The 27,026-nt window shown below is 46.4% G+C and overlaps 1 protein-coding gene and 1 non-coding gene across 2 annotated transcripts; both read left to right on the plus strand.

Annotated features, from left to right (window-relative positions):
* Positions 1–21,352: 21,352 nt before the first annotated feature.
* Positions 21,353–25,111, plus strand: LOC129143176 (PRAME family member 8-like). Its single transcript, XM_054678085.1, has 3 exons — positions 21,353–22,369; positions 22,750–23,325; positions 24,239–25,111. Exons 1-3 carry the CDS (start codon positions 22,083–22,085, stop codon positions 24,798–24,800), a joined length of 1,425 nt encoding a protein of 474 aa, XP_054534060.1. The 5' UTR covers positions 21,353–22,082; the 3' UTR covers positions 24,801–25,111.
* A 1,808-nt stretch (positions 25,112–26,919) lies between these two features.
* On the plus strand, positions 26,920–27,026 carry LOC129138503 (U6 spliceosomal RNA). Its single transcript, XR_008541813.1, has one exon. It is a non-coding gene; the product is annotated as a U6 spliceosomal RNA (small nuclear RNA).

Genomic DNA, 27,026 nt, shown 5'->3' on the forward strand with positions numbered 1-27,026 from the left:
TCTGAGAAATCTCCAAGGAAAAACTCTAGAGGACAATCAAGTGAAAAGGCAAGTTTCTCGGGCCAATCCCCTGCAATCCCCGCTTCTCCTAGGGCCAAAGTCATTTCTCTAGCATGTGTGAAAGAGCCCTCAGTTTACTCCAATTCCATTCTGCAATAAGTGGCCACAGAGGCATAGTTCTGCCCTTCTGGTACCAAGAAGAGTGTGTCCCAACCTCTAAAGAGCAGGCAAGATCCCTCCTAGTCCATGAATTATTAGCCACTGTTGCAATAAACTCATAGCACTGGGAAATATTACCGAGGATCTCTGAAGCTCGGATCTCATGCCCAGCTAATCTTTTATTTTTTGACTTTTTGTAAAGACAGTGGGTTTCACTATGTTGTCCAGGCTGGTCTTGAACTCCTAGACTCAAACAATCCACCCACTTTGGCCTCCCAAAGTACTGGGATTACAGGCGTAATCCTCTTCCCGGCCTCATTATTGAAAATTTCAGCAAGAAGCTTTGAAAGCTATGTGACAGTGTTATGCATCATTCGCAAGACACAGATGTTTCCAGTACACACCTCTTACACATGTTCAAAATGAACCACTTTGGCTGTGCACAGTGACTCACACCTGTAATCCCAGCACTTTGGGAGGCAGAGGCATTGGATCATCTGAGTTCAGGAGTTTGAGACCATCCTGGCCAACATGGTAAAACACTACCTCTACTAAAATTACAAAAATTAGCCAGGTGCAGTGGTCTGCGCCTATAGTCCAAGCTACTAGGGAGGCTGAGGCAGGAGGATCGCTTGAACCCAGGAGGCACAGGTTGCAGTTAGCTGAGATTATACCACTACAATCCAGCCTGGGAAATTGGCTAGATTCAAAAAAGAGAGAGAGAGGGAGAACTACATTGGATTAGACTTCTTAAGCTCCATCCAGTTAATCATGGTTGGATTTTTGTCTTTCTTCCAGATTAACTATCAAATTAGTTATTCATCCATGAAAGTGAAATATTTAGGGATATGGTGAAAGTCCAGGACTCATTCACTGATTTACTCCACAAACATGGAATTTTACTAATATGTGTCCTTTGTAGTTCTGAGTGTGAGATAGGGAAGAGTTGAATCTCTTCCTGACATTAGACAGAAAGAAAAAAACTTGAAAGTATCTTTGTTGAGAGATCCTTGGCCACATCAAATTTATCAAAATATTTCAGAGTTAAAACAGTTTTACAAAGATAGACATGACAGTCCCTAAGAAAACACAGTAGAAATCTTCATGAATCCAATGATCACCTGGGTGGTATAATTTAATTTTTTTCGTGTCGGGGGAGCTGAGTCTCACTTCATCACCCAGGCTGGAGTGCAGTGGTGCCATCTCGGCTCACTGTAACCTCTGCCTCCCAGGTTCAAGTGATCCTTATGCTTCAGCCTTCCATGTAGCTGGGATTACAGGCATGCACCTCCACACCCATGTCTCCGTTTGGGTGGAAGAGTTACAATGAGGATGTGATTGGTTTAAAATTAAGGTCAAAGATCCTCTTTGGTTAAGATTTTTTTTCTTTAATAGGGTCTCACAATGTTGCCCAGGCTGGAGTACAGCAGCGGTGTGAGCATGGCTCACTGCAGCCAAAATCTTCTGGGCTCAATTGTTTCTCCCATGTCAGCAACCCATACAATTGGGAAGACAGATGCATGCTACCATGCCCGGCTAATTAAAAAATATGTATATTTTGTAGAGGCCAAGCACCAGTGGCTCATGGCTGTAATCCCAGCACTTTGGGAGGCCAAGGCAGGTGGATCACTTGAGGTCAGGAGTTTGAGACCAACCTGGCCAGCATGGTGAAACCCCACCTCTACTAAAAATACAAAATTTAGCCAGGCAAGTTGGCAGTTGGATGTAATACCAGATACTCAGGAGGCTGAGGCATGAGAATTGCTTGAGCCTGGGAGGCAGAGGTTGCAATGATTTGAGATCGTGCCACTGCACTCCAGCCTTGGAAACAGAGCAAGACTCCATCCCCCGTTCAATAAAGAATATTTTATAGAGATGGGTTTTTGCTGTGTTGTCCAGGTTGGTCTCAAACCCCTGGGCTGAAATGATCCTCCCGCCTTGGTCTCCCAAAGTGTTGGGGTTAAAGGCATGAGTCACTGCTCCCTTCAAGAATTTTGAAATGACATAAACCAAAGCACAATCCAATTTTTTGAAATAAAGACAAAACTGCATTTAGAGGAAAAAATGCAAAGCTTCAAATTGTTCATATGAGAAAAAAAACAAAACAGGATATAACTCTATGCCATCTTAGGCTGCACTGTCACCATCCCAGACCAGCTGACTGTAGGTCAGATGGGAGTGTCCTTACAGAGAGATTAGTGACTTACCAGATCTGGACTCAGTTTGCAGGGTGCTCAGACCTCAGGAAGAACCAAGCAGGAACTCCAGACTTGAAGACTTTGTGTCTCTTCTGTGGGTCTTTAGAAGCTTTTATTGACCTTTCTAATCACAACTCCCACCCACACCCCTCCACGTATCCACTGCTAGCTTCCAATCAACAAGTGATATCTGATTGCATTTCTGAAGCTCCACCCAGTTAATCCTGATTGGGTTTTTGGCTCTCCCCAGATTAATGGATTGAATCAGATATCCATTCATATCAGATATCCATATTAAGTTCATGAATCAAGAAATTGACAGTGTTAGGGATAGGGTGGGAATCAAGAATGCATTCATTCAAGACCGTGCAAGGTGGCTCACGCCCGTAATCCCAGCACTTCGGGAGGACAAGTTGGGTGGGTCACCTGAGTTCAGACATTCAAGATGAGCCAGGCCAACAAGGTGAAACCCCGTCTCTACAAAAATACAAAAATTAGCCAGGGACAATGGCGCATGCCTGTAATCCAGCTACTCAGGAGGCTGAGGTGGGAGAATCGCTTGAACCCAAGAGGCAATGGTTGCAGTGAACCAAGATTGCACCATTGCACTCCACTCTGGGTGACAGAGGAAGACTTTGTCAGAAAAAAAAAAAATTCATTCATTCAGGAACTTCACAAACACTGATGGAATTTCACTAATATGTGACCTGCATAGTCCTGAGTTTGAGGCAGGGAAGGGTCTAATCTTTCCCAGATATTAGACAGAAAACTAAAATCTGAAAGTAGTATTGTTGGGAGATCTTTGGCCACATCAAAATCACAAAAATGTTTTATAGTTAAAATAGCTTTATAAAAACAGAGGAGTCGTCCCTACAAAATCAGAATAAAAATCTCCATGTATTGAATGGTCTTGTGGGTTTTATATCACCTAAGGTAGCAATTTTTTCACTCCTGCTGGTGGAAGAGAGGTGTCACTGAGGGCTTGAGTGGTCTCAGGGCTTAGGTTAAGGCTACTCTGGAAGAAATTGCAACCATACTTATAAACTTTATAAATTTAATCAGTGAAGAAGGGAGGGGGAGAAACAAACATAAACCAAGCTTGCAGCGCATTCAGCATTCATCATAAGGTCAGCTTGCTCTCTGACCTGCTTCCTCATGGTTGCTGGCAGCCTACTGTCCCAAAATCATGTAGACCTTAGATTACAGTTCCCCTTAACTGCCCTGCAGACAACAATTTAGGCCTTGTAAAACATTAACTTTTTCATTTGACATATTCTTTCAGGTTCTGCATGTCAGTGAAGCTACTGATGGCAGGTGATCTGAAGGGCCCTGCAAGGCACCAACTCACCAAGGAATGCAGTTTTGACATCCTGATGACTTCATACCTCTTACTGCCACCAAACTGCACCAACTTTCCAGCCCCTTGCTATCCATGATCCTCTGAAAACTCTCAGTACTTCTTGGGGAGATGAATTTGAGGGTCTCCTCCCAGCTTTTCATTTTGCCACCCTGTGATCGTTAAACTCTCTGCTGCAAACCCTGCTGTCTAAGAATATTAGTATGCTACTGTGCTGCAGGCATAGGAACCTGATGGTCCTGTAAAAAAGTCATGTCAAAATTACAAAGGGAAGTGAAGGTGGAGGCTGGTCAGGGTTGAGCTGTGTGTTTTAATGGGATCCGGGGAGTGAACCAAGACTTGGTAAACATGTTGGGGGTTATTGAGGGTGTGGAGGAGGAATCTTTCCAACATTGCACTGAGGCCCCCTTGGTGTTGATATTTGTGACCAAGAATGAGTCTTCCAAAACAGTGTATGTAATTCTCCTGATTTTTCCTTTCAAAACCTTTGTCTTCCTTTACCTCCCTGAATAATCTCACATCTATTCCCATTGCTTTGCTCATTTCATAATAAAAATCCTTTTTTTTTAAAAAGAATCTCTTTCTCTGTGAAGTAGACCATATATTTTATTGCCACACAAGATGAGTAGCCTGGTATTATGGAGAGAAAGGGTCAAAAGGATCCCATTCCCCACCAGCTGGGGGTGATATAATGGTCCTGGTTATTATTTGTCATATGTGCACCTGCATATTGCCAGTGAAAACTTACAGGTCACATTTTTCAGGAGTCCAAATTAACCACCTGTGGAAGGTCTTATGATTGGCTTACATTCTGTCCCTGAGTAAAGAATCTGATCTTGAGTTCATGAGTGCCTCAAACTCTACATGTATTGATGAAGCTTCACCCCCTGACAGTGAGAAGGACACTGATTTGATTCTGATCATGAAGTTTCACTGGTTGTCTTGCAAGGAAAATGTTTAACTTGTTATGTTGTCAGCTAAAGTCAATGATTGTAACCTCTGTATTGTACCTTCCAATGGAAGAAACAAAAACAAAACAAAAACTCAACTCTATTTGAGCCTTGCCAGGTCAGTAAAACAAAAGAAAATTTAAAAAAAAAAAACTGATAGGAGGAGTCTCATTCCCTTCTTTTAACTTTTCTCACAAAAGCATTCCAACTTGTAACAGACTTTGGAACACACCCACTTTGTTGGTCTGTGTCTTCCACATTGATTCTCACATTTAGCTTCCAATGAAGATTTATTTAATTATTTCTGCCTTAAGAGCCTTACCTTCCACTGACACCAGGTTGCATGGTGACAGTTTGAACTGGGGTGGGATGAAAAAATATTTTTATGAATTTTATTAAAGAATCCTTGCATGTCATCTCCATTGAAGAATGAATAGGGTCTTCTCCAAATATGTGCTGAGTACGGATGCATCCAATAAATGAAACTATTGTTTATTTCATATAGCAGAGCTATAGATGCATTCTATTTGCCTCGAGTTTCCAATGAACAAATGTCTAGTTTCAGTAAGTTCTCTGATTATATGGCAGAGGGTAACATGGTCATGTTCTGATTCTGTGTCTATGTCAATACTTATAGCATTTCAGTCTTCATAATGTGTGTCAAATGGAAGACTTTGATTCTAGGGGGAGTCTGGGACACTACCTAGATTAGACCCGGTTACACTAATGTTTCCTATGCATGGAGATAAGTTACAAGTAATGAAATCAACAAGAGTCATAGGCCACTCATTTGCATCTATAGCTTCTGCTCAGTGCCAAGTCATTTAATTATAAATATTAACCAACCACGTGTGAGAGCAGATTCTACAATTAGTTGTGATCCTTCCCATTCATCTAAATGACTCCATAGCCAGTAATTGCTTTGGTTAGTGAGAGTGGCTAAATTTTGAATAGGAGACCTTAGAAAGTGTTTGCTTTGACTGGTGAAAGTACGTAACAAAATAAAATGTAGGCTTGATCATTTTGTGTTAATACAAAACAAAACCAAGTCTCAGTCAATGGAAGGAGATCAAATGGAGTTTTGTCCCATTTTCTTAAAAAAGCTGTCTACCATGTGATGATGTCTACTTGTAAGAAAGGCTTTGTTCCTTGGTTATCCTTAATTTTAAGTCACCTGGTATGGTCCCATCCAATGCTGCTCATGGGCAGATTTCCCTTGGTGTCATTTTAAAAGATGCAGTCCCTCTCCCTCTCCCTCTCCCTCTCCCTCTCCCTCTCCCCCTCCCCCTCCCCCTCCCTCTCCCTCTCCCCCTCCCTCTCCCTCTCCCCCTCCCCCTCCCTCTCCCTCTCCCCCTCCCTCTCCCCCTCCCTCTCCCCCTCCCTCTCCCTCTCCCTTTCCCCACGGTCTCCCTCTCTTTCCATGGTCTCCCTCTGATGCCGAGCTGAAGCTGGACTGTACTGCTGCCATCTCGGCTCACTGCAACCTCCCTGCCTGATTCTCCTGCCTCAGCCTGCCGAGTGCCTGCGATTGCAGGCGCGCGCCGCCAAGCCTGACTGGTTTTCGTATTTTTTTGGTAGAGACGGGGTTTCGCTGTGTTGGCCGGGCTGGTCTCCAGCTCCTAACCGCGAGTGATCCGGCAGTCTCGGCCTCCTGAGGTGCCGGGATTGCAGACGGAGTCTCGTTCACTCAGTGCTCAATGTTGCCCAGGCTGGAGTGCAGTGGCATGATCTCGGCTAGCTACAACCTTCACCTCCCAGCCGCCTGCCTTGGCCTCCCAAAGTGCCGAGATTGTAGCCTCAGCCGGACCGCCACCCCGTCTAGGAAGTGAGGAGTGTCTCTGCTCAGCCGCCCATCGTCTGAGATGTGGGGAGTGCCTCTGCCCCGCCGCGACCCTGTCTGGGAGGTGGGGAGTGTCTCTGCCCGGCTGCCCTGTCTGGGAAGTGAGGAGCCCCTCCACCCGGCAGCCGCCCCGTCTGAGAAGTGAGGAGCGTCTCCGCCCAGCAGCCGCCCCGTCTGAGAAGTGAGGAGCGTCTCCGCCCAGCAGCCGCCCCGTCTGAGAAGTGAGGAGCCCCTCCACCCGGCAGCCGCCCCGTCTGAGAAGTGAGGAGCCCCTCCGCCGGGCAGCCACCCCGTCTGGGAATTGAGGAGCGCCTCCGCCCGGCAGCCGCCCTGTCTGAGAAGTGAGAAGCCCCTCCGCCCGGCAGCCTCCCCTTCTGGGAAGTGAGGAGCGTCTCCTCCCGGCAGCCACCCCATCCGGGAGGGAGGCGGGGGTTCAGCCCCCGCCCGGCCAGCCGCCCCATCTGGGAGGGAGGTGGGGGTTCAGCCCCCACCCGGCCAGCCGCCCCGTCCTAGAGGGAGGTTGGGGGCGCCTCTGCCCGGCCGCCCCTTCTGGGAAGTGAGGAGCCCCTCTGCCCGGCCACCACCCCGTCTGGGAGGTGTACCCAACAGCTCATTGAGAACGGGCCATGATGACGATGGCGGTTTTGTGGAATAGAAAAGGGGGAAAGGTGGGGAAACGATAGAGAAATCAGATTGTTTCTGTGTCTGTGTAGAAAGAAGTAGACATGGGAGACTTCATTTTGTTGTGTACTGGGAGGGGTTCTTCTGCCTTGGGATGCTGTTGAACTGTGACCTTGCCCCCAGCCCTGTGCTCTCTGGGGCATGTGTGGTGTCCACTCAGGATTAAATGGATTAAGGGTGGTGCAAGATGTGCTTTGTTAAACAGATGCTTGAAGGCAGCATGCTCGTTAAGAGTCATCACCACTCCCTAATCTCAAGTACCCAGGGACACAAACACTGCGGCAGGCTGCAGGGTCCTCTGCCTAGGAAAACCAGAGACCTTTGTTCACTTGTTTATCTGCTGACCTTCCCTCCACTATTGTCCTATGACCCTGCCAAATCCCCCTCTGCGAGAAACACCCAAGAATGATCAATTAAAAAATAATAATAAAAAAATAAAAGATGCAGTCTCCAAATGGTAGGGCATGAAGGTCCAGTGATCATCAAAACCCTCCTTCACCAACTGGAAATAGGCTTTGAAAGGTCTTGCGGTACTGAGTCATATTGTTACTGAACGATGGGCTCACTCTCCTAAGTGCATAGAAAAGCAAAAAAGGCTGGGCATGGTGGCTGACACCTATATTTGCAGCACTTTAGGAGGCCAAGGCAGGCGGATCACAAGGTCAGGGGTTCGAGTCCAGCCTGGCCAATATGGTGAAACCCTGTCTCTATGAAAAATACACAAATTAGCTGGGTGTGATGACCCATGCCTGTAATCCCAGCTACTTAGGAGGCTGAGGCAGAAGAATCGCTTGTTCCTGTGAGGCAGAGGTTGCAGTGAACCGAGATTGCACCTCTGCACTCCAGCCTGGGTGACAGAGCAAGACTCCATTTTGGGAAAAAAAATTTATTAAGAGTTAACTGGGCTGGGCATAGTGGCTTATACCTGTAATCCCAGCACTTTAGGAGGCCAAGGTGGGCGGATCACAAGGTCAGGAGCTCCAGATCAGCCTGACCAATATGGTGAAACTCCCTCTCTATTAAAAATACAAAAATTAGCTGGGCATGGTGGTGCATGCCTGTAATCCCAGCTACTGGGGAGGCTGAGGCAGGAGAATCACTTGAACCCGGAAGGCCAATGTTGCAGTGAGCTAAGATCATGCCACTGCACTCCAGCCTGGGCAACAGAGCGAGACTCTGTCTCAAAGAAAAAAATAAAAATAAAAATAAAAAAGAGTTAACTGACAAGCAGATAGGAGACAAGTTCTAAACCTGTCTCCCCAATCTGGGGATGGTGGACCAAGCTTGCATCATCTTTCCAACTGGTTTCAGATGATGCCAGTTCAAACAGTCTGCCTGGCTGTGTTAATAGTTAAGAGGTTAAACCTTTTTCCCATCGGACATGCCTGAGCAATTTGGGCTTTGCGTCATCACCTGTAACAACTTAAGCAATGACTAATCTGTTGGAGTTGATCCTCTGGTTACATGATCAGAGCTAAAAAGTGCAGGGGATGCATGAGGTTCTATTATCAAAGGCATAGGTTCTCCAGTAAATACTTAATTATCAGTGTTTCTGATTGCAGTTGGTGAAAATAAAATACCTTATGGGGGATCTGGCTGTGTTTTCCTATAGGGGGTGGTAACAATTTCATTAAAGTAATCCAGTCTTGCTGGACATGATGGCTCACACCTGTAATCTCAGCACTTTGGGAAGCTGAGGCTGGTGGAACACTTGAAGCCAGGAGTTGACCAGCCTGGGCAACATGGTGAAACCCCATTATTTACTGAAAATACAAAAATTAGCTGGGTGTGGTGGTATACCTCTAATCCCAGCTACTTGGGAGGCTAATGCATGAGAATCACTTGAACCCAGGAGGCAGAGGTTGCAGTGAGCTGAGATAGCACCACTGAACTCCAGCCTGGGTAACAGTGACTCTGTCTCAAAAAAAAAAAAAAAAATTAACCCAGTCTCCTTTGTTAGTTTAGCTAATTTTAGTTTCAAGATACCATTTCTTCACTCGACCTTTGTAGGATGCCAAGGATAATGAAGTTAATGGTAGTGCCATTGGATCTGAAAAATCTTATCTGTGTGATCACCCGCCCAGTAAACGGAGTTCTCCTACCACTGGAGATTTCTCCAGAGACGCCCCAGAAAGGAAACACATTTTATAATCATTTATTCACTATGGCTGTGGCATCAGCCTTTCTAAAAAGGTAAGCTACAACCCATCCTGAAAACAGACACATAATCACAAGAATTGTAGCCTTTTTACATGGCTCGCTGTCATCATTGGTCCATGACATTCCCCTTTCTTGCAGCTATATGTGTGTATGTCTATCTATTCCTATCTCTATCTATACTTAATTTTTATTACCATAATTCACTTCCACTCCCCTTTCCATAGATAGCCACTCTACTCTTTGACCTAGCCTTGAATTTGCATGTGACCTCTTAGAATATAAGTATATAGCAAGTATTTAGAATATATACTTAAGATGGCCGAATAGGAACAACTCCAGTCTACAGCTCCCAGCATAAGTGATGCAGAAGACGGGTGATTTCTACATTTCCAACTGAGGTACCAGGTTCAACTCACTGGGGAGTGCCAGACAGTGGGTGCAGGACAGTGGGTGCAGTGCACCATGCGTGAGCTGAAGCAGGGCGAGGCATCGCCTCACCTGGGAAGCACAAGGGGTCAGGGAATTCCCTTTCCTAGTCAAAGAAAGGGGTTACAGATGGCACCTGGAAAATCAGGTCACTCCCACCCTAATACTGCGCTTTTCTAATGGGCGTAACAACTGCACACCAGGAGCTTATATCCCACACCTGGCTTGGAGGGTCCTGTGCCCACGGAGCCTTGCTCATTGCTAGCACAGCAGCCTGAGATCAAACTGCAAGGTGGCAGCGAGGCTGGGGGAGGGGCCCCCACCATTGCCGAGGCTTGAGTAGGTAAACAAAGCAGCCCAGAAGCTGGAACTGGGTTGAGCCCACCACAGCTCAAGGAGGCCTGCCTGCCTCTGTAGACTCCACCTCTGGGGGCAGGGCACAGACAAACAAAAGAAAGCAATAACCTCTGCAGACTTAAATGTCCCTGTCTGACAGCTTTGAAGAGAGTAGTGGTTCTCCCAGCATGCAGCTTGAGATCTGAGAACGGGCAGACTCCCACCTCAAGTGGGTCCCTGACCCCCGAGTAGCCTAACTGGGAGGCATCACCAAGTAGGGGCAGACTGACACCTCACACAGCTGGGTACTCCTCTGAGACAAAACTTCCAGACGAACGATCAGACAGCAGCATTTGCGGTTCACCAATATCCACTGTTCTGCAGCCTCTGCTGCTGATACCCAGGCAAACAGGGTCTGGAGTGGACCTCCAGCAAACTCCAACAGAACTGCAGATGAGAGTCCTGACTGTTAGAAGGAAAACTAACAAACAGAAAGGACATCCACACCAAAAACCCATCTGTACATCACCATCATCAAAGACCAAAGGTAGATAAAACCACAGAGATGGGCAAAAAACAGAGCAGAAAAACTGGAAACTCTAAAATTCAGAGTGCCTCTCCTCCTCCAAAGGAACGCAGCTCCTCACCAGCAATAGAACAAAGCTGGATGGAGAATGACTTTGATGATTTGAGAGAAGAAGGCTTCAGAAGATCGAACTACTCCGAGCTAAAGGAGGAAGTTCGAACCAATGGCAAAGAAGTTAGAAACTTTGGGGAAAAATTAGACAAATGGATAACTAGAATAACCAATGAAGAGAAGTTCTTAAAGGACCTGATGGAGCTGAAAACCATAGCATGAGAATTATATGATGAATGCACAAGCCTCATTAACCTACGCAATCAACTGGAAGAAAGGGTATCAGCGATGGAAGATGAAATGAATGAAATGAAGTGTGAAGAGAAGTTTAAAGAAAAAAGAATAAAAAGAAAAAAACAAAGCCTCCAAGAAATATGGGACTATGTGGAAAGACCAAATCTATGTCTGACTGGTGTACCAGAACGTGATGGGGAGACTGGAACCAAGCTGGAAAACACTCTGCAGGATATTATCCAGGAGAACTTCCCCAATCTAGCAAGGCAGGCCAACATTCAAATTCAGGAAATACACAGAATGCCACAAAGATACTCCTTGAGAAGAGCAACTCCAAGACACATAATTGTCAGATTCACCAAAGTTGAAATGAAGGAAAAAATGTTAAGGGCAGCCAGAGAGAAAGGTTGGGTTACCCACAAAGGGAAGCCCATCAGACTATCAGCTGATCTCTTGGCAGAAACTCTACAAGCCAGAAGAGACTGGGGGCCAATATTCAACGTTCTTAAAGAAAAGTATTTTCAACCCCGAATTTCATATCCAGCCAAACTAAGCTTCATAAGTGAAGGAGAAATAAAATACTTTACAGACAAGCAAATGCTGAGAGATTTTTGTCACCACCAGGCCTGCCCTAAAAGAGCTCCTGAAGGAAGCACTAAACGTGGAAAGGAACAACCAGTACCAGCCACTGCAAAAACATGCCACATTGTAAAGACCATCAAGGCTAGGAAGAAACTGCATCAACCAACGAGCAAAATAACCAGCTAACATCATAATGACAGGAACAAATTCACACATAACAATACTAACCTTAAATATAAATGGGCTAAATGCTCCAATTAAAAGACACAGACTGGCAAATTGGATAAAGAGTCAAGACCCATCAGTGTACTCTATTCAGGAAACCCATCTCACGTGCAGAGACACACATAGGCTCAAAATAAAGGGATGGAGGAAGATCTACCAAGCAAATGGAAAACAAAAAAAGGCAGGGGTTGCAATCCTAGTCTCTGATAAAACAGACTTTAAACCAACAAAGATCAAAAGAGACAAAGAAGGCCATTACATAATGGTAAAGGGATCCATTCAACAAGAAGAGCTAACTATCCTAAATATATATGCAACCAATACAGGAGCACCCAGATTCATACTTTTTTTTTTTTTTTTTTTTTTTTTTTGAGCAGTAGCAAGATTTATTGCAAGGAGCGAAAGAACAAAGCCTCCACACTGTGGAAGGGGACCCGAGCGGGTTGCCCCACCCAGATTCATGAAGCAAGTACTTAGTGACCTACAAAGAGACTTAGACTCCCACACAATAATAATGGGAGACTTTAACACCCCACTGTCAACATTAGACAGATCAATGAGACAGAAAGTTAACAAGGATATCCAGGAATTGAACTCAGTTCAGCACCAAGCAGACCTAATAGCCATCTACAGAACTCTCCACCCCAAATCAACAGAATGTACATTCTTTTCAGCACCACGCCACACCTATTCCAAAATTGACCTCATAGTTGGGAGTAAAGCACTCCTCAGCAAATGTAAAGGAACAGAAATTATAACAAACTGTCTCTCAGAACACAGTGCAATCAAACTAGAACTCAGGATTAAGAAACTCACTCAAAACTGCTCAACTACATGGAAATTGAACAATCTGCTCCTGAGTGACTACTGGGTACATAACGAAATGAAGTCAGAAATAAAGATGTTCTTTGAAACCAATGAGAACAAAGACACAACATACCAGAATCTCTGGGACACATTCAAAGCAGTGTGTAGAGGGTAATTTATAGCACTAAATGCCCACAAGAGAAAGCAGGAAAGATCTAAAATTGACAACCTAACATCACAATTAAAAGAACTAGAGAAGCAAGAGCAAACACATTCAAAAGCTAGCAGAAGGCAAGAAATAACTAAGATCAGAGCAGAACTGAAGGAAATCGAGACACAAAAAACCCTTCAAAAAATCAATGAATCCAGGAACTGGTTTTTTGAAAAGATCAACAAAATTAATAGACTGCTAGTAAGACTAATAAAGAAGAAAAGAGAGAGGAATCACATAGATGCAATAAAAAATGACAAAGGGGATATCACCACTGATCCCACAGAAATACAAGCTACCATCAGAGAATACTATAAACACCTCTATGCAAATAAACAAGAAAATCTAGAAGAAATGGATAAACTCCTCGACATACACACCCTCCCAAGACTATACCAGGAAGAAGTTGAATCTCTGAACAGACAAATAACAGGCTCTGAAATTGAGGCAATAATTAATAGCTTACCAACCAAAAAAAGTCCAGGACCAGATGGATTCACAGCCGAATTCTACCAGAGGTACAAGGAGGAGCTGGTACCATTCCTTCTGAAACTATTCCACTTAATAGAAAAAGAGGGAATCCTCCGTAACTCATTTTATGAGGCCAGCATCATCCTGATACCAAAGCCTGGCAGAGACACAACAAAAAATAGAATTTTAGACCAATATCCTTGATGAACATTGATGCAAAAATCCTCAATAAAATACTGGCAAACTGAATCCAGCAACACATCAAAAAGCTTATCCACCATGATCAAGTGGGCTTCATCCCTGGGATGCAAGGCTGGTTCAACATACGAAAATCAATAAACATAATCCAGCATATAAACAGAACCAAAGACAAAAACCACATGATTATCTCAATAGATGCAGAAAAGGCCTTTGACAAAATTCAACAACCCTTCATGCTAAAAACTCTCAATCAATTAAGTATTGATGGGACGTATCTCAAAATAATAAGAGCTATCTATGACAAACCCACAGCCAATATCATACTGAATGGACAAAAACTGGAAGCATTCCCTTTGAAAACTGGCACAAGACAGGGATGCCCTCTCTCACCACTCCTATTTAACATAGTGTTGGAAGTTCTGGCCAGGGCAATCAGGCAGGAGAAGGAAATAAAGGGAATTCAATTAGGAAAAGAGGAAGTCAAATTGTCCCTGTTTGCAGATGACATGATTGTATATCTAGAAAACCCCATCGTCTCAGCCCAAAATCTCCTTAAGCTGATAAGCAACTTCAGCAAAGTCTCAGGATACAAAATCAATGTGCAAAAATCACAAGCATTCTTATACACCACTAACAGACAAACGGAGAGTCAAATCATGAGTGAACTCCCATTCACAATTGCTTCAAAGAGAATAAAATAGCTAGGAATCCAACTTACAAGGGATGTGAAGGACCTCTTCAAGGAGAACTACAAACCACTGCTCAATGAAATAAAAGAGGGTACAAACAAATGGAAGACTATTCCATGCTCATGGGTAGGAAGAACCAATATGGTGAAAATGGCCATGCTGCCCAAGGTAATTTATAGATTCAATGGCATCCCCATCAAGCTACCAATGACTTTCTTCACAGAATTGGAAAAAACTACTTTAAAGTTCATATAGAACCAAAAAAGAGCCCGCATTGCCAAGTCAATCCTAAGCCAAAAGAATAAAGCTGGAGGCATCATGCTACCTGACTTCAAACTATACTACAAGGCTACAGTAACCAAAACAGCATGGTACTGGTACCAAAACAGAGATATAGACCAACGGAACAGAACAGAGCCCTCAGAAATAATGTCGCATATCTACAACTATCTGATCTTTGACAAACCTGACAAAAACAAGAAATGGGGAAACAATTCCCTATTTAATAAATGGTGCTGGGAAAACTGGCTAGCCATAAGTAGAAAGCTGAAACTGGATCCCTTCCTTACACCTTACAGAAAAATTAATTCAAGGTGGATTAAAGACTTACATGTTAGACCTCAAACCATAAAAACCCTAGAAGAAAACTCATAGGTGTTCTCACTCGTAGGTGAGAATTGAACAATAAGAACACATGGACACACGAAGGGGAACATCACATGCTGGGGACTGTTGTGGGGTGGGGGGAGGGGGGAGGGATAGCAATAGGAGATATACCTAATGCTAAATGATGAGTTAATGGGTGCAGCACACCAACATGGCACATGTATACATATGTAACAAACCTGCACGTCGTGCACATGTACCCTAAAACTTAAAGTATAATAATAATGAAAAAAGAATATATACTTGCATTTTGTGTGTGTATTTATTTTAATCCACGTATATGCTCTAGTGTATGGTGCTACAGAAGAGGGCCTGACTATTAATTGTCCAGTCCCAGACACTTTGGAGAGTGAATGGACGTGTTGTTATAATTAATTGCTTTTTTTTGGAGATGGAGTCTCACTCTGTTGCCAGGCTGGAGAGCAATGGTTCGATCCAAACCATATCACAGGGGGTAATGCTGTCAGACAACGTATTTCTATTTCACTAGTAAAATTTCTTTGGAATAACAGATTTGGCAGTGAATATAAACATAGCAAACATTAGACCTGATGCTCTGGACCCCAACTCTTGCACAAGCCTCTGACTGTGGAGTTTTATTTGAAAGGATGAAAATGAGCAGCAGATTGCAGGGACTGGGACAGTATCATGTCACCGCCAAAGATGTTGACAAACAGACATTCCGTCATTCCAGTCCCACCACTTACAGACTGTCTGGCCTTGAAAATTTCTCCCTCTCTCTTTGAATCTGTCTCTTTCTCCATCAAATGTGTAGAAGGATAATCTCAATCTTCAGGTAAAAATGCTGAGTCCAAAGCATGGGGCATAATAAACCCTCCATAAATGTTGGCTACTTTTGTTGACATTCAAAGACAACAGGCACAATCAGGAAAACAGTTGAGGCCACAGGGGATAACTCAGCCCTAAGGCAGAGTCCTCTCCTGTGCCAGCCACTCCCTCTGCCAGGACACAAGCTTCACATCCACCCCAGGAAGAATTAAGAGCAAGTCCTGCTGACTCTGCCTCCAGGATGTCCCCATGCTGTCCATGGCCACTCAAGTGGACACCAGGACCTCCTGTCTGGACAGTGCAAGAATCTTCTGATGCATGTCCCTGCCCTCTGGTTATCCCCCCAGGGAACACGGTCCTCTCAGCCACCTCGGGGATGTGGAAAATAGGCTTCAAGTGGCCTCACAACCCTAACCCCAAACTGCCAATGACCCCTGAGTCACCCTTGCCCCTGGCTGCACCTCTCCAGTCTCATCTCCCTGAGTCAATTCACAACCTGCCACTTCAGACACTGGTCTTCTCATTCTCTCTGTGTTTCCCCTAAAGCACGTGAACTAGTCATTTTGTCCTTCTTGCTGGGGTCTGAGTCACTGGCCAGTCAAGGCCAAATGCTGGATCAATGAGACAGGAGGAGGCCAATGACTCCAGGCCCCAGGTGAGTGGAAGGGAGGCTTTTATGAACTGGGTGCTATCGAGAACCGCAGGCCCAGTGGGCATCCCTACAATGACCTCATGGTGTTTACATGTTTATGTGTGTGTGTGGTCAGCTAGGAAGTCACAGCTCTCCAGCATGGCTCCATGGCAGAGAAAAGTAAAATATCCCATGTCTCTAGCAGGGCAAGTTTCCCGTGAGTCCAGCAAGAAGGCATGGGATCTGTGGAAAGGAGGCCTCTGGGAAAAACCCCACCTTTGAGGATAATGTTAAAAGCTGAACTTGAGACCCTGAGAATCCTATGTCCTTCCCACTCCCCGCAGGGCTTCTCTTGATCCGGCCCTGACTCCCAGATGCAGAAGCCCGGGGAGGAGCTGGGAGACAGGGAAACTTGCTGGGACGCTCCATGCATTTGTCTCTAAGAGGGTCCCCAAACCCAGGTGCCTGCAGCATCAGGGAGGCTCAGAGTTCCTGTGTCTGCCTGAAGGAAGCCTCATTTGCATGGATCCATGTAAGTTCTGAGATTCCTTCCCACACGTGGCCACCTGCAGGTGCCCCATAAATTCATCTTCCCAAGAAGAGCCAATGGGGATAGGCGAGGACCCCAAACCTGCTCCCAACCCCACATCCACAGGACGGAGAGGGATCACCTGAAGCACAGGCCGGGGGTGAGTCCTGACCCCACTGTCTCCTCCTAATCCCAGAGGGCAGTGGAGTGGCCACAGGCACCCCACCAACTCCTCCTGTACCCCAAGCCCAAGATGAACAAACTTCCCGACTCACTGGCCTATCCCAACTTAAAAAAAAGCAGGACAACTCTCCCAGGTGGAGAAGACACCAGCTGCCTCTGCGGTGCTGAGCCCAGGAGCAAGATGATCACTGTTCAAACTGCCTTGGCAAGTTGTTTCAAAGAAATAAAGCCCTTGGCTTCTCAGTGTTTTGAGTCACGTTGCACTTAGTAAATGTTCGTTTTACTAATGTTTTTCACTTCCCTGTATATTTATATTCAGCAGTGAGAGACCTCTTCATATTCCAACAAAAAGTGATTAAAGGATTTGGGACACCTGTGATTATCCCCATGGGTTATTATGATCGCTCTGCACCTCGCAGCCTGCACAGTCATTTTTCTGACCGGGACTGCAGTGCTGAGCCTGGTGTCCTCTGCTGAGTTCATTTTCCAGCTTCCTTGCATTTTATTCATCTTCCCTGGTAGCACCCGGAATTGCAGGAAGCAATCCCAGGTGCTCAGTGAAGGTCTTTGAATGAACCAAGGGGAGAGGATTCAGGGGGAGGCAGAGGGTGTGGGAGGAGTCACATGTGCCAGAATCTTCTCTTCAGACGTGTCACAGAGAGTCCCCTCCAGGCACTCTTGTTGGGTCTCAGTGCTGGACATTGGAGGACTTTTCTGACTGAGGATCATTGTGCCCTCTCTGGATCCACTGGAAAGCTCTGGGCAGCCACGTGAGCCTTGGTTTGACTTCCATCCTCCATGATTTTCCCTTTGCTTGTCAGAGGAGGTTTGGAATAACTTGGATGTCAGGGACTCTGAGCCAGACCCCATTCTCTTTCATTCCCTCCTGAAAAGCCCAGTCCTCACTGTCCCATAAGGCTCTGACCAGTGAAAAGATGGAGCTGCATGATTTCCAAAGAGAATCCTTTTCTTGGCCTCAAGCCACAGCTGCTTCCCTCTGACCTGCTGCTTGTCTTTGGATCCAGGATGGACACTCGCCACCCGCTCTTCCTCTCCTGGGACTCCCCACTCTCCTGACTCTGTGCCCCCTGGGGCAGGATGGGGCAGCCACTAAAACCTCATTCAGACCAGGGCACATAAAATGTCTTGGGAACTCACAGACCCAAGTCCAAGCCCCAGTGCCCCACGGTCTCAGACACAAGTCCCTGCCTTTCAGAGACACAGCTCTGTGAGAGCCAGAGAACCTGGCTGCCTGCTCTGCTGCCACCTCCTTCCTTCCCCTTTATTTCAGCCCCATCAGCTCCTCTGGTCACGCCCCTTCTTGGCCCCATTCCTACTTTCAGTCCCTCTGGCTCCGTCCAGCCCGGAGTGAGGGTGCAGACCTCCTCCCACCCCAGGCTCTGAGCACCTCCCTCAGCATCAAGTGTCTGCTTTCAGAGTGACCTTGTCCTCAGACTTGACTGGAGGAAGAAAGAGAGGAAGCCCCTACTTTAGCTCACGATGTGCATGAATCTGACCTGGAATCAGACCCGGTTGAGGACCAGAGAAGGGCAACAGGGCCAGAACAGGGAGTTTGACTCTTAGAAATGCACAGAGAGTGAACAGCTCAGGCTAAGAAGAGACCTGACTTGGACAGAAACAGACTGACTGCATTCCAGGTGCAGCCTTGTCAGCTCTAAGGCTGAGTCAGGGGAGCCTGGGAAGGGATGGCCCCTGCACCGGGACATTTCCCAGGACCTCTTCTCAGCCTGGCACCCATAGGAAGACCAGAGGACTCAGGTCTCCTGCGTGCCAGGCAGGGTCACCCTCCAGCAGTCCAGTCCCAGGGGCCTCTTTAGGGCCAGAGCAGCAGCTGAGGAACTCCCTGCTTTATGGCTTCTCATGTTCACCAAAATAGCTCAATAGAATTTTGGGAGAATTCCTCAATGACTGCTCTGGGGTGAGGGTCTCCCAGCATTGTGGCCATGTTCTGTTGTTCAGGAGATTTGGGCTGAGGTATCCAGGATGCATAAAGAGATACCTGCCTTGACAGCTCAGGCTGGAGGAGGGAAACAGAAGCTCAGAAATATTCTAGAGACCCTGAGTAAGGGCCTGGGGGAGCTTTGGTATTCTGGTGGAGATTCTGTGAGTGGAGAAGGGGTCAGGTCATCTTCTCAGAGGGGCTCTGAAGGCTGCTCTGAGTTTGACAGCAGATGAGCACCTTGAGAAGAACAGGTGACAGGACATGGTAGAAATGCCCCCATGTGCGGGATTCTCAATGGGGTCCTGGGGATGGTGCTGGACCTTCTGAATTGGGCAGGAAGGGAAAGTCTGTCAATCAGTTCTTTTCAACATTTAGATTATTGAAATCCTTAGGGGATCCTCTAAGCCCCTCACCTGAGGGGTCTGTCCATCATTTGCTGCCTGAACACGGGCAGGTTCCTCTCCCTAGCCAAGTCTCAGGGTCACCACTTTAAAAATGGGGAATATAGCAACATGCCTTAGATTCCTCGTGAGGGAGAGCTGAGATCTTGGATGAATGGTACCAGTCCCTGCTGTGCCTTGTGCATGCTCAATCAACAGAGACACTCAGGATCACCTTTGGTGCTGAGCTCACCCTCAGCCTCAGGCTCACAAAGTGAGGGCAGGTGAAGTAGAAGCCGCACTGAGCACGTTTCAGTTTAACTCGATTGCACACATAGCAGGGCATTGATAGTGAGGTCAGAAATGTGGAGAAAGAACATTTACAGAAATATTCCATGATGGAGAACATCCTTCAAAGTACTGCAGTTTTGGAAGCCAGTGGCATCTCCGAGCTGTTTGGGTTTCATATGGAATGGGAGAGAAAGGCCTGGAGGACTTTCTGGAGGCGGGGGACGTTCTTGCTACTTTGTGCCCTAAAATAGCAGAAGAATGACTGTGTGATCCTGCTTAGGATGGGAGCCATCCCTGAACTTAGCAGATCTTTTAACATGAAATAGAGCTTCCAGGTTTTGTTGGGGAACTGTATTGTACATTTGCACACAATACAACCAGATGTGTGCACCGTTCTTAAAGACAGGAAGGCTGAGTTTCTCTCTCTTCCTCCCTTCCTTCCTCCCTCCCTTCCTTCCTTCCTTCCTCTGGCATCTGCCCCAGCTCACATTCTCAGATTCCATCTTCCCAGGCTGATTTTCTGAGGCGAGCCCATCATTTTTGGGAGTAAACACGCTTTCCCTTGTAGTAGAGGCCAAGACTGTATCTGCCTCCTCTGCCCTCAAAGACAATGTCGTGTTTGAGGAGTCTGCACTGTCTCTTTTGTAATTATTCCCTTTTTAATTTTTAAACTCAATCTAGACAGAGTCTTTCAATCCTTCTGTGGAGATGCCCACAAAATACCCACCATGTTTTATGCTGTCTTGGTTCCTTTCCAGGATTCTATTAGAACACCCGGTCCCATCCTGCCCAGCCCCCACCTCACTTTGTCACTCTGTCCTGATTTCCTTCAGTGAAGCCTTAACCTTAGTCTTGTGATCAGTCACACCCTCCGTGGTTCCCTTTTCAACCTGAACCCACATATGACCTGCCCTGTTATAAAACATAAAACCCAGGTGACCATTGGATAAAGGAGCTTTTTAATCCATTTTCTTAGGGTGGACATCACTGTCTTTTTAAAGCTGTTTTAACTGTCTTAACGAAACGTGTTGATAATTTCGATGTGGCCACAGATTTTTCCATAAAGATATCATCAGGTTTTGTTTTTTCTTTCTAATGCCAGGAACAGATTAAACCTTCCATGTCACTATGAAGGTCACATATTAGTCAAACTTCATCAGTGTTTGGGGAATAAATGAATTAATGAGTTTTGGACTTTCACCCTGTTATTTATTCTTTCACTTTCATAAATGCACATCTAATTTAATCAATGAATCAGAAGAAAGTGTAAAACTCAATCAGGATTAACTAGGTGGAACTTCGGAATCTAATCAGGCATCACTTTCTGATTGGAAGCTGGTGATTGAGAAGGGGAGGGTGTGGTTAGAAACATCAACAAAAGCTCCTGAGTTTGCACAGGAGAGACCCAAAGCCCTGGTGCCTGGAGCTACTGCTTGATTCTCTGAGAGATCCCAGCATCCTGCAAACTGAGTCCAGATCTGGTAAGTCACCACCTCCTTAGGAACATGCCCATCTGATCTGCAGCCAGCCAGTCAGGGATGGTGACACGCAGCCCAAAGTGGCACAGAGAATTTCCTGTCTGTTTTTTCAATTAAACAGATGTAGGTTTTGATTTTTCCTCTAAATATAGTTTTGACTTCATCCCTCGAATTTTGATTTCTGCTTCATTTTTCTCATTTCAAAATTCTTATTGAAGCAGTTTTTTAAAAAAGATATTAACAATTTACAGTTGGATGAATTTTTATGTCTTGACATGTGAAGTTACTGGTTTCTGTGCCCTTCAGCTAGAGTTCACACACTTGGTGATATCGTGATTTTCTCGAGTCTTGTTCTGAACATGGGATTTATCTCTGCCCTTAGACTCTGTCCCTAAGTGGGTGATTGTGAGTATGTGGAAGGGATGTGTATTGGATCCTTCATCTGAGACTTAGTGTTTCCATCCGCACCTTCCAAGTGCTCTAGAATACTGCCACACTGCTTTTATAGTTTCTCTTATAATTTTTCAAAATAAAAACAAATGGCATTGATTTTAGGGAGTCACTTTAGTCTTCCCCAAGCATGCTAATTGTGTAAACTGAGAATGCAGGCTGTGTGGGGCCACAGGACAGTCATTCTCATTGTTTTTGGGTGGTAAGTAGCAAAAAAATTTCCCTCAAAAAGGTGGAGCTTAGCTTTCAGGATCCTGAGTGACAGATCCCAGTAATCCTGAGTTTCATTGGAGCAATGCATAGAAATTAATGGGCCACTGGCCACCTGGTCCCCTCCTTGGTGTTTGGAAGACATTCTTTGTGGTAGTCGCAGGGGCACAGATACAGATTTGTGGCCACCAAGTGCAGAATGGAATTGGGGGGAATTGAGGGCTTTTCCACCTCCACCAGAGCAATGAGATTAGCAATAGGAGAAGATGAGGTGATCGTATTTGGCCTTAGAGTGATGCCTTTTCTCTGGATTTGTCCTCTAGAGTTTTCCCTTGCAGATTCATCAAGATGAGCATCAGGGCCCCACCCAGACTCCTGGAGCTGGCAAGGCAGAGGCTGCTGAGGGACCAGGCCTTGGCCATCTCCACCGTGGAGGAGCTGCCCAGGGAGCTCTTCCCCACACTGTTCATGGAAGCCTTCAGCAGGAGACGCTGTGAAACCCTGAAAACGATGGTGCAGGCCTGGCCTTTCACCTGCCTCCCTCTAGGGTCCCTGATGAAGTCGCCTCATCTGGAGTCGTTAAAATCTGTGCTGGAAGGGGTTGATGTGCTGCTGACCCAAGAGGTTCGCCCCAGGTGAGGTGACCCAGGTGTCCAGGTGGGGAGGGCCCTTTTGTCCAGGGTAGGGACAGCTGTTTCAGGAGGAGGAGGGGCACAATGGAGGCCCAGAGGCTTCTGATGGTGCCAGTGAGGAAGCTCAGGAAGGCCTTGGCCATTGCCCAGCCCCTCTGGGAAAGGACTGCTCACCATGCAGGGTCCACTGAGGAAACAGAAACTTCTCTTCTAGTGGCTCTGAAAGCTACAGGCAATGGGGATGAGGCAAAATCTGGAGGGCAAAGGGGTTGGACAAAATCAGAGAGGGAAAAGTGGCAGAGGAGAACAGCTGATGTCTGGGATGTAAATAAAAGCTCAGGTCCTTGCCTTAGTTTGGAGCCTCTCTTCTCCTTTACCCACAGGCAGTCAAAACTTCAAGTGCTGGACTTGAGGAATGTGGATGAGAACTTCTGCGACATATTGTCTGGAGCTGCTGCATCCTTCCCGGAGGCTCCGAGTCAGAAGCAAACAGCAGATAACTGTCCAGGGACAGGCGGGCAGCAGCCATTCATGGTGTTCATAGACCTTTGTCTCAAGAACAGGACACTGGATGAATGCCTCACCCACCTCTTAGAGTGGGGCAAGCAGAGAAAAGGCTTACTGCATGTGTGTTGCAAGGAGCTGCAGGTTTTTGGAATGCCCATCCACAGTATCATAGAGGTCCTGAACATGGTGGAGCTTGACTGTATCCAGGAGGTGGAAGTGTGCTGCCCCTGGGAGCTGTCCATTCTTGTCAAGTTTGCCCCTTACCTGGGCCAGATGAGGAATCTCCGCAAACTTGTTCTCTTCAACATCCATGCATCTGCCCGCATTCCCCCAGACAACAAGGGGCAGTTTATTGCCCGATTCACCTCTCAGTTCCTCAAGCTGGACTATTTCCAGAATCTGTTTATGCACTCTGTCTCTTTCCTTGAAGGCCACCTGGACCAGCTGCTCAGGTGAGGAAGGATGGTGAGCTTTCTCTTCAGACCACAGCAGAGCCTTTCTTTGTTACAGTAAACACCAGTGGGTATGCACTGTGAGCCTGTGAGGAAGTAAGAGTGAGGAGACACTAGAATATCCATGCATTATCCTGTTGGTGGCTCTGTCCTGATATGGGTATCACACAACCATCCCAATAAAGTCAGAGGGATCTCCTGGGCTAGATGCTATAGAGAAGGTGCCAAGCTAGGAAACTAGCTACTACAGGGTTTAGATCTGAAGAGAGTGCATTTGTGAATTCCTCCTGAGGATGTGTGTCTAAGTTAAGATGATGGGAAATAGGGAGGTGAAGAGGGCACTAAAAAAGAGAATGCCCATCACACTCCTATATTTTAAAATATGAGGTCTATCCTCACCTGCCTAGTGAACAGGCAAAATCCTGTGTTTCCCTGTCAGCACCCTGTTTTGAGCTCCAGGTCGGTAATTAATGTATTGAAATACATGATGATAGAATAGAGGGCGAGGGAGCAGGAGTGAAGAATGGTAAAAGTGATAGATGGTTTGCTGATGGTACAGGCATGTCAGGGTCCCCCGCAACCTGGCCACCCCAGCTGATGTTGCAGGATCCTGCCTGGGTTTGTCATTTAGGCCTGTGTCTCCATCGGGCTCCTGTGGCCCAGTGATGTGGTTTTCTACCTGACAGATGAGGAAAGGGAGCCTTAGAGTTCATGGACTTGATCCAGTCACCTCGGTGATGGTGAAGGACTGAGCCTCGATTGGGACTGCACTGAAGGAACAGTCTCCATTCCCAAACCCGAGGTGCTGACTATCCTCAGATGAGCAGAGCAGCCCTGGGTTATGGAGAGCGTCATCTCTCACTCTGAAGTCATCCCCACCTCTCTCCTCTAACTCCTTCTTGTTCTCTCCCAGGTGTCTCCAGGCCCCCTTGGAGATGGTCGTTATGACCGACTGCCTGCTGTCAGAGTCAGACTTGAAGCATCTCTCTTGGTGCCCGAGCATCCGTCAATTAAAGGAGCTGGACCTGAGGGGCGTCACACTGACCCATTTCAGCCCTGAGCCCCTCACAGGTCTGCTGGAGCAAGTTGTGGCCACCCTGCAGACCCTGGACTTAGAGGACTGTGGTATCATGGATTCCCAACTCAGCGCCATCCTGCCTGTCCTGAGCCGCTGCTCCCAGCTCAGCACCTTCAGCTTCTGTGGGAACCTCATCTCCATGGCTGCCCTTGAGAACCTGCTGCGCCACACCGTCGGGCTGAGCAAGCTAAGCCTGGAGCTGTATCCTGCCCCTCTGGAGAGTTATGACACCCAGGGTGCTCTCTGCTGGGGGAGATTTGCTGAACTTGGGGCTGAGCTGATGAAGACACTGAGGGACTTAAGGCAGCCCAAGATCATTGTGTTCTGCACCGTCCCCTGCCCTCGCTGTGGCATCAGGGCCTCCTATGACCTGGAGCCCAGTCACTGCCTCTGTTGAATGCCTGCCATCAGGGTGGATATATTTCAAGCTTTCTTCTGGTCATTTCGCAGCTGAAACCTAGGCCATGAATGCATGTTAAAGGGAGCACAGACCCATCGTTTCAAATGCCTCCTCAGTGTGAATGGGAAAGGAATGAGGATGCAGGAGGGGCAGGACTGGGGGAAAAGTTGACTTGGAGTGGATGGGCTCTTTAGAGACCTGTGTCCCAGAGAATCAGAAATGGCAATCTGAATTGCTAGAGTGAGAATCGGGGAGGAGAGACACATGAGAGGGTTACCCCTGCACAGATGGTTGTAAAGTAACAGTCAGAAATAAAGGGAAACTGAGTGGAAACTCTCTGGTGTCCTCTATAATTGCTTAACATGGCTTAACAATTAAACAATTTAAACCTAAAAAAGTCCAGTTACTGATCGAGCTAATAAGGCACTGATTTGTCTGTGACTGATGAGGTTCAGCTCCTGGAAATCAAGCCATCAAAATGGAATTTGATCATTTGGATCAATTCCCACCTTTTCTTTTCTTCTCTCTGTGCATCTGTTACCTTCTTGCTATTCTCTGTGCCTATTTAATGGGTTAATACACATGAGAGACGCACACAGGGCCTGAAGCATTCTAAGTGTAAAGTGAGTGTCAGCCCCTGAAGTTAAGCCCCTTCAGGTGCCCTCATTCTGTCCCAATGCCAAGACCCTGTTCACTCTCAATGGGTGGATTCAGAGCTCTCAGTTCCTGACCGTTACCTGTGCTGGGAAAGGACTTCACTGCCCAAGGCGTGGCCCTGCCCTGGAAGGAGAGCTCCACACTCTACGAGCAGGAGCCTCAGGGCATCATTAACCCATGCCTGTCATGGTGGGTAGCGGCCCTTGCTGAATTAAAGTAGTTGTGGCCAATAAAGACATCCAAATTCCCTTTTAGCAAAATGCTGACATTACGGAGGCATATAATACCTATAACATCAATGAAAGAGCTTTTCTTAACTCCTCCTTTTTCTCCCTGTGAAGGAAGACTAGTGCATGGTAGTAGGAATCACACATCCTTAGAGGGTGGATAATGATCAAGTGCCTGTGGGTAATTAATGACCACACCTGTGCTGAGGGACCCTACACAAAGGGCACGTAAGTGTAGAACCCTGCCGAGGACTCAGGGGCTGGTGCTGTTGGGCACGAAACAGCCAAGAGGCTCAGTTTCCCTGTAAAATGAAGATGATGATGCCACCACCCTATGAGACTATCGTAGGACCCAATGAGACGGTGCATGGCCAGGACTTGGAATGGGGCCTGGCATAAAGTAAGAGCTCAATACATGCATCTTGTTCTTTTTTTTCCCGTCCTAATAGAAGTCCCAGCATTCTTCACACTTCAATCTCACCTTCTATTCCTGATAACAGGGAGGCAGCAGAAACCCAGGGCAGGCAATGGGACTCAACTTCTACATGCCACCACCACTTAATCATGATTCCCCCAAACAGCAGAGCCTCAGCAGCCAGCAGAGGGTGCGATGGGTGAGGCAGGACTGAGTTCATCTCTAGTGATCATGAGATAAAAATTTCCAACCCATAAGACTCATGTGCCATCTGCTGGTTGCTCAGACCATCTGGTGTAATTTATTGATGCAAACAGGGTGATATTGAGTGGTATCTCCAAAAATCTGCTGTTATGTAAAAGTTTATAGAGAATAAATATTGTGATTTATATATAACACATTTATACATATTGAATATATATATTGAAATTTTAATTTATAATGGCAATTTGGTATTTTAAAGTATGTAGTGCAATATTTTAAAAATGTCTGTGGGCCAGGCACAGTGGCTCACGCCTGCAATCCCAGCACTTTGGGAGGCCAAGATGGGTGGATCACGAGGTCAGGAGATCGAGACCATACTGGCTAACACAACGAAACCCCGTAGCTACTAAAAATGCAATAAATTGGCCGGGTGTGGTGGTGGGCACCTGTAGTCCCAGCTACTCAGGAGGCTGAGGTAGGAGAATGGCGTGAACCCAGGAGGCAGAGTTTGCAGTGAGCCGAGAGTGTGCCACTGCACTCCAGCTTGCGGGACAGAGTGAGACTCCGTCTCAAAAAAAAAAAAAAAAAAGAAAGAAAAAATAAGAAAATGTCTGTGCTGGTCTGGGCAGCACATATACTGAAACTGGAATGATACAGAGAAGATTAGCATGGCCCTTGCACAAAGATGACATGTAAATTCGTGACACGTTCCATATTTTT

This window comes from Pan troglodytes, chromosome 1 (genome assembly GCF_028858775.2).
Source record: "Pan troglodytes isolate AG18354 chromosome 1, NHGRI_mPanTro3-v2.0_pri, whole genome shotgun sequence".
NCBI lineage: Eukaryota > Metazoa > Chordata > Mammalia > Primates > Hominidae > Pan > Pan troglodytes.

What these genes read in the sequence shown, in the direction of transcription:
- LOC129143176 (XM_054678085.1), top strand. Translation starts at nt 22,083, where the DNA reads ATGAGCATCAGGGCCCCACCCAGACTCCTGGAGCTGGCAAGGCAGAGG. An exon ending in ACCCAAGAGGTTCGCCCCAG is followed by an intron (nt 22,370 to 22,749) that starts GTGAGGTGACCC and finishes CTTTACCCACAG; the next exon opens with GCAGTCAAAACTTCAAGTGC. An exon ending in CACCTGGACCAGCTGCTCAG is followed by an intron (nt 23,326 to 24,238) that starts GTGAGGAAGGAT and finishes GTTCTCTCCCAG; the next exon opens with GTGTCTCCAGGCCCCCTTGG.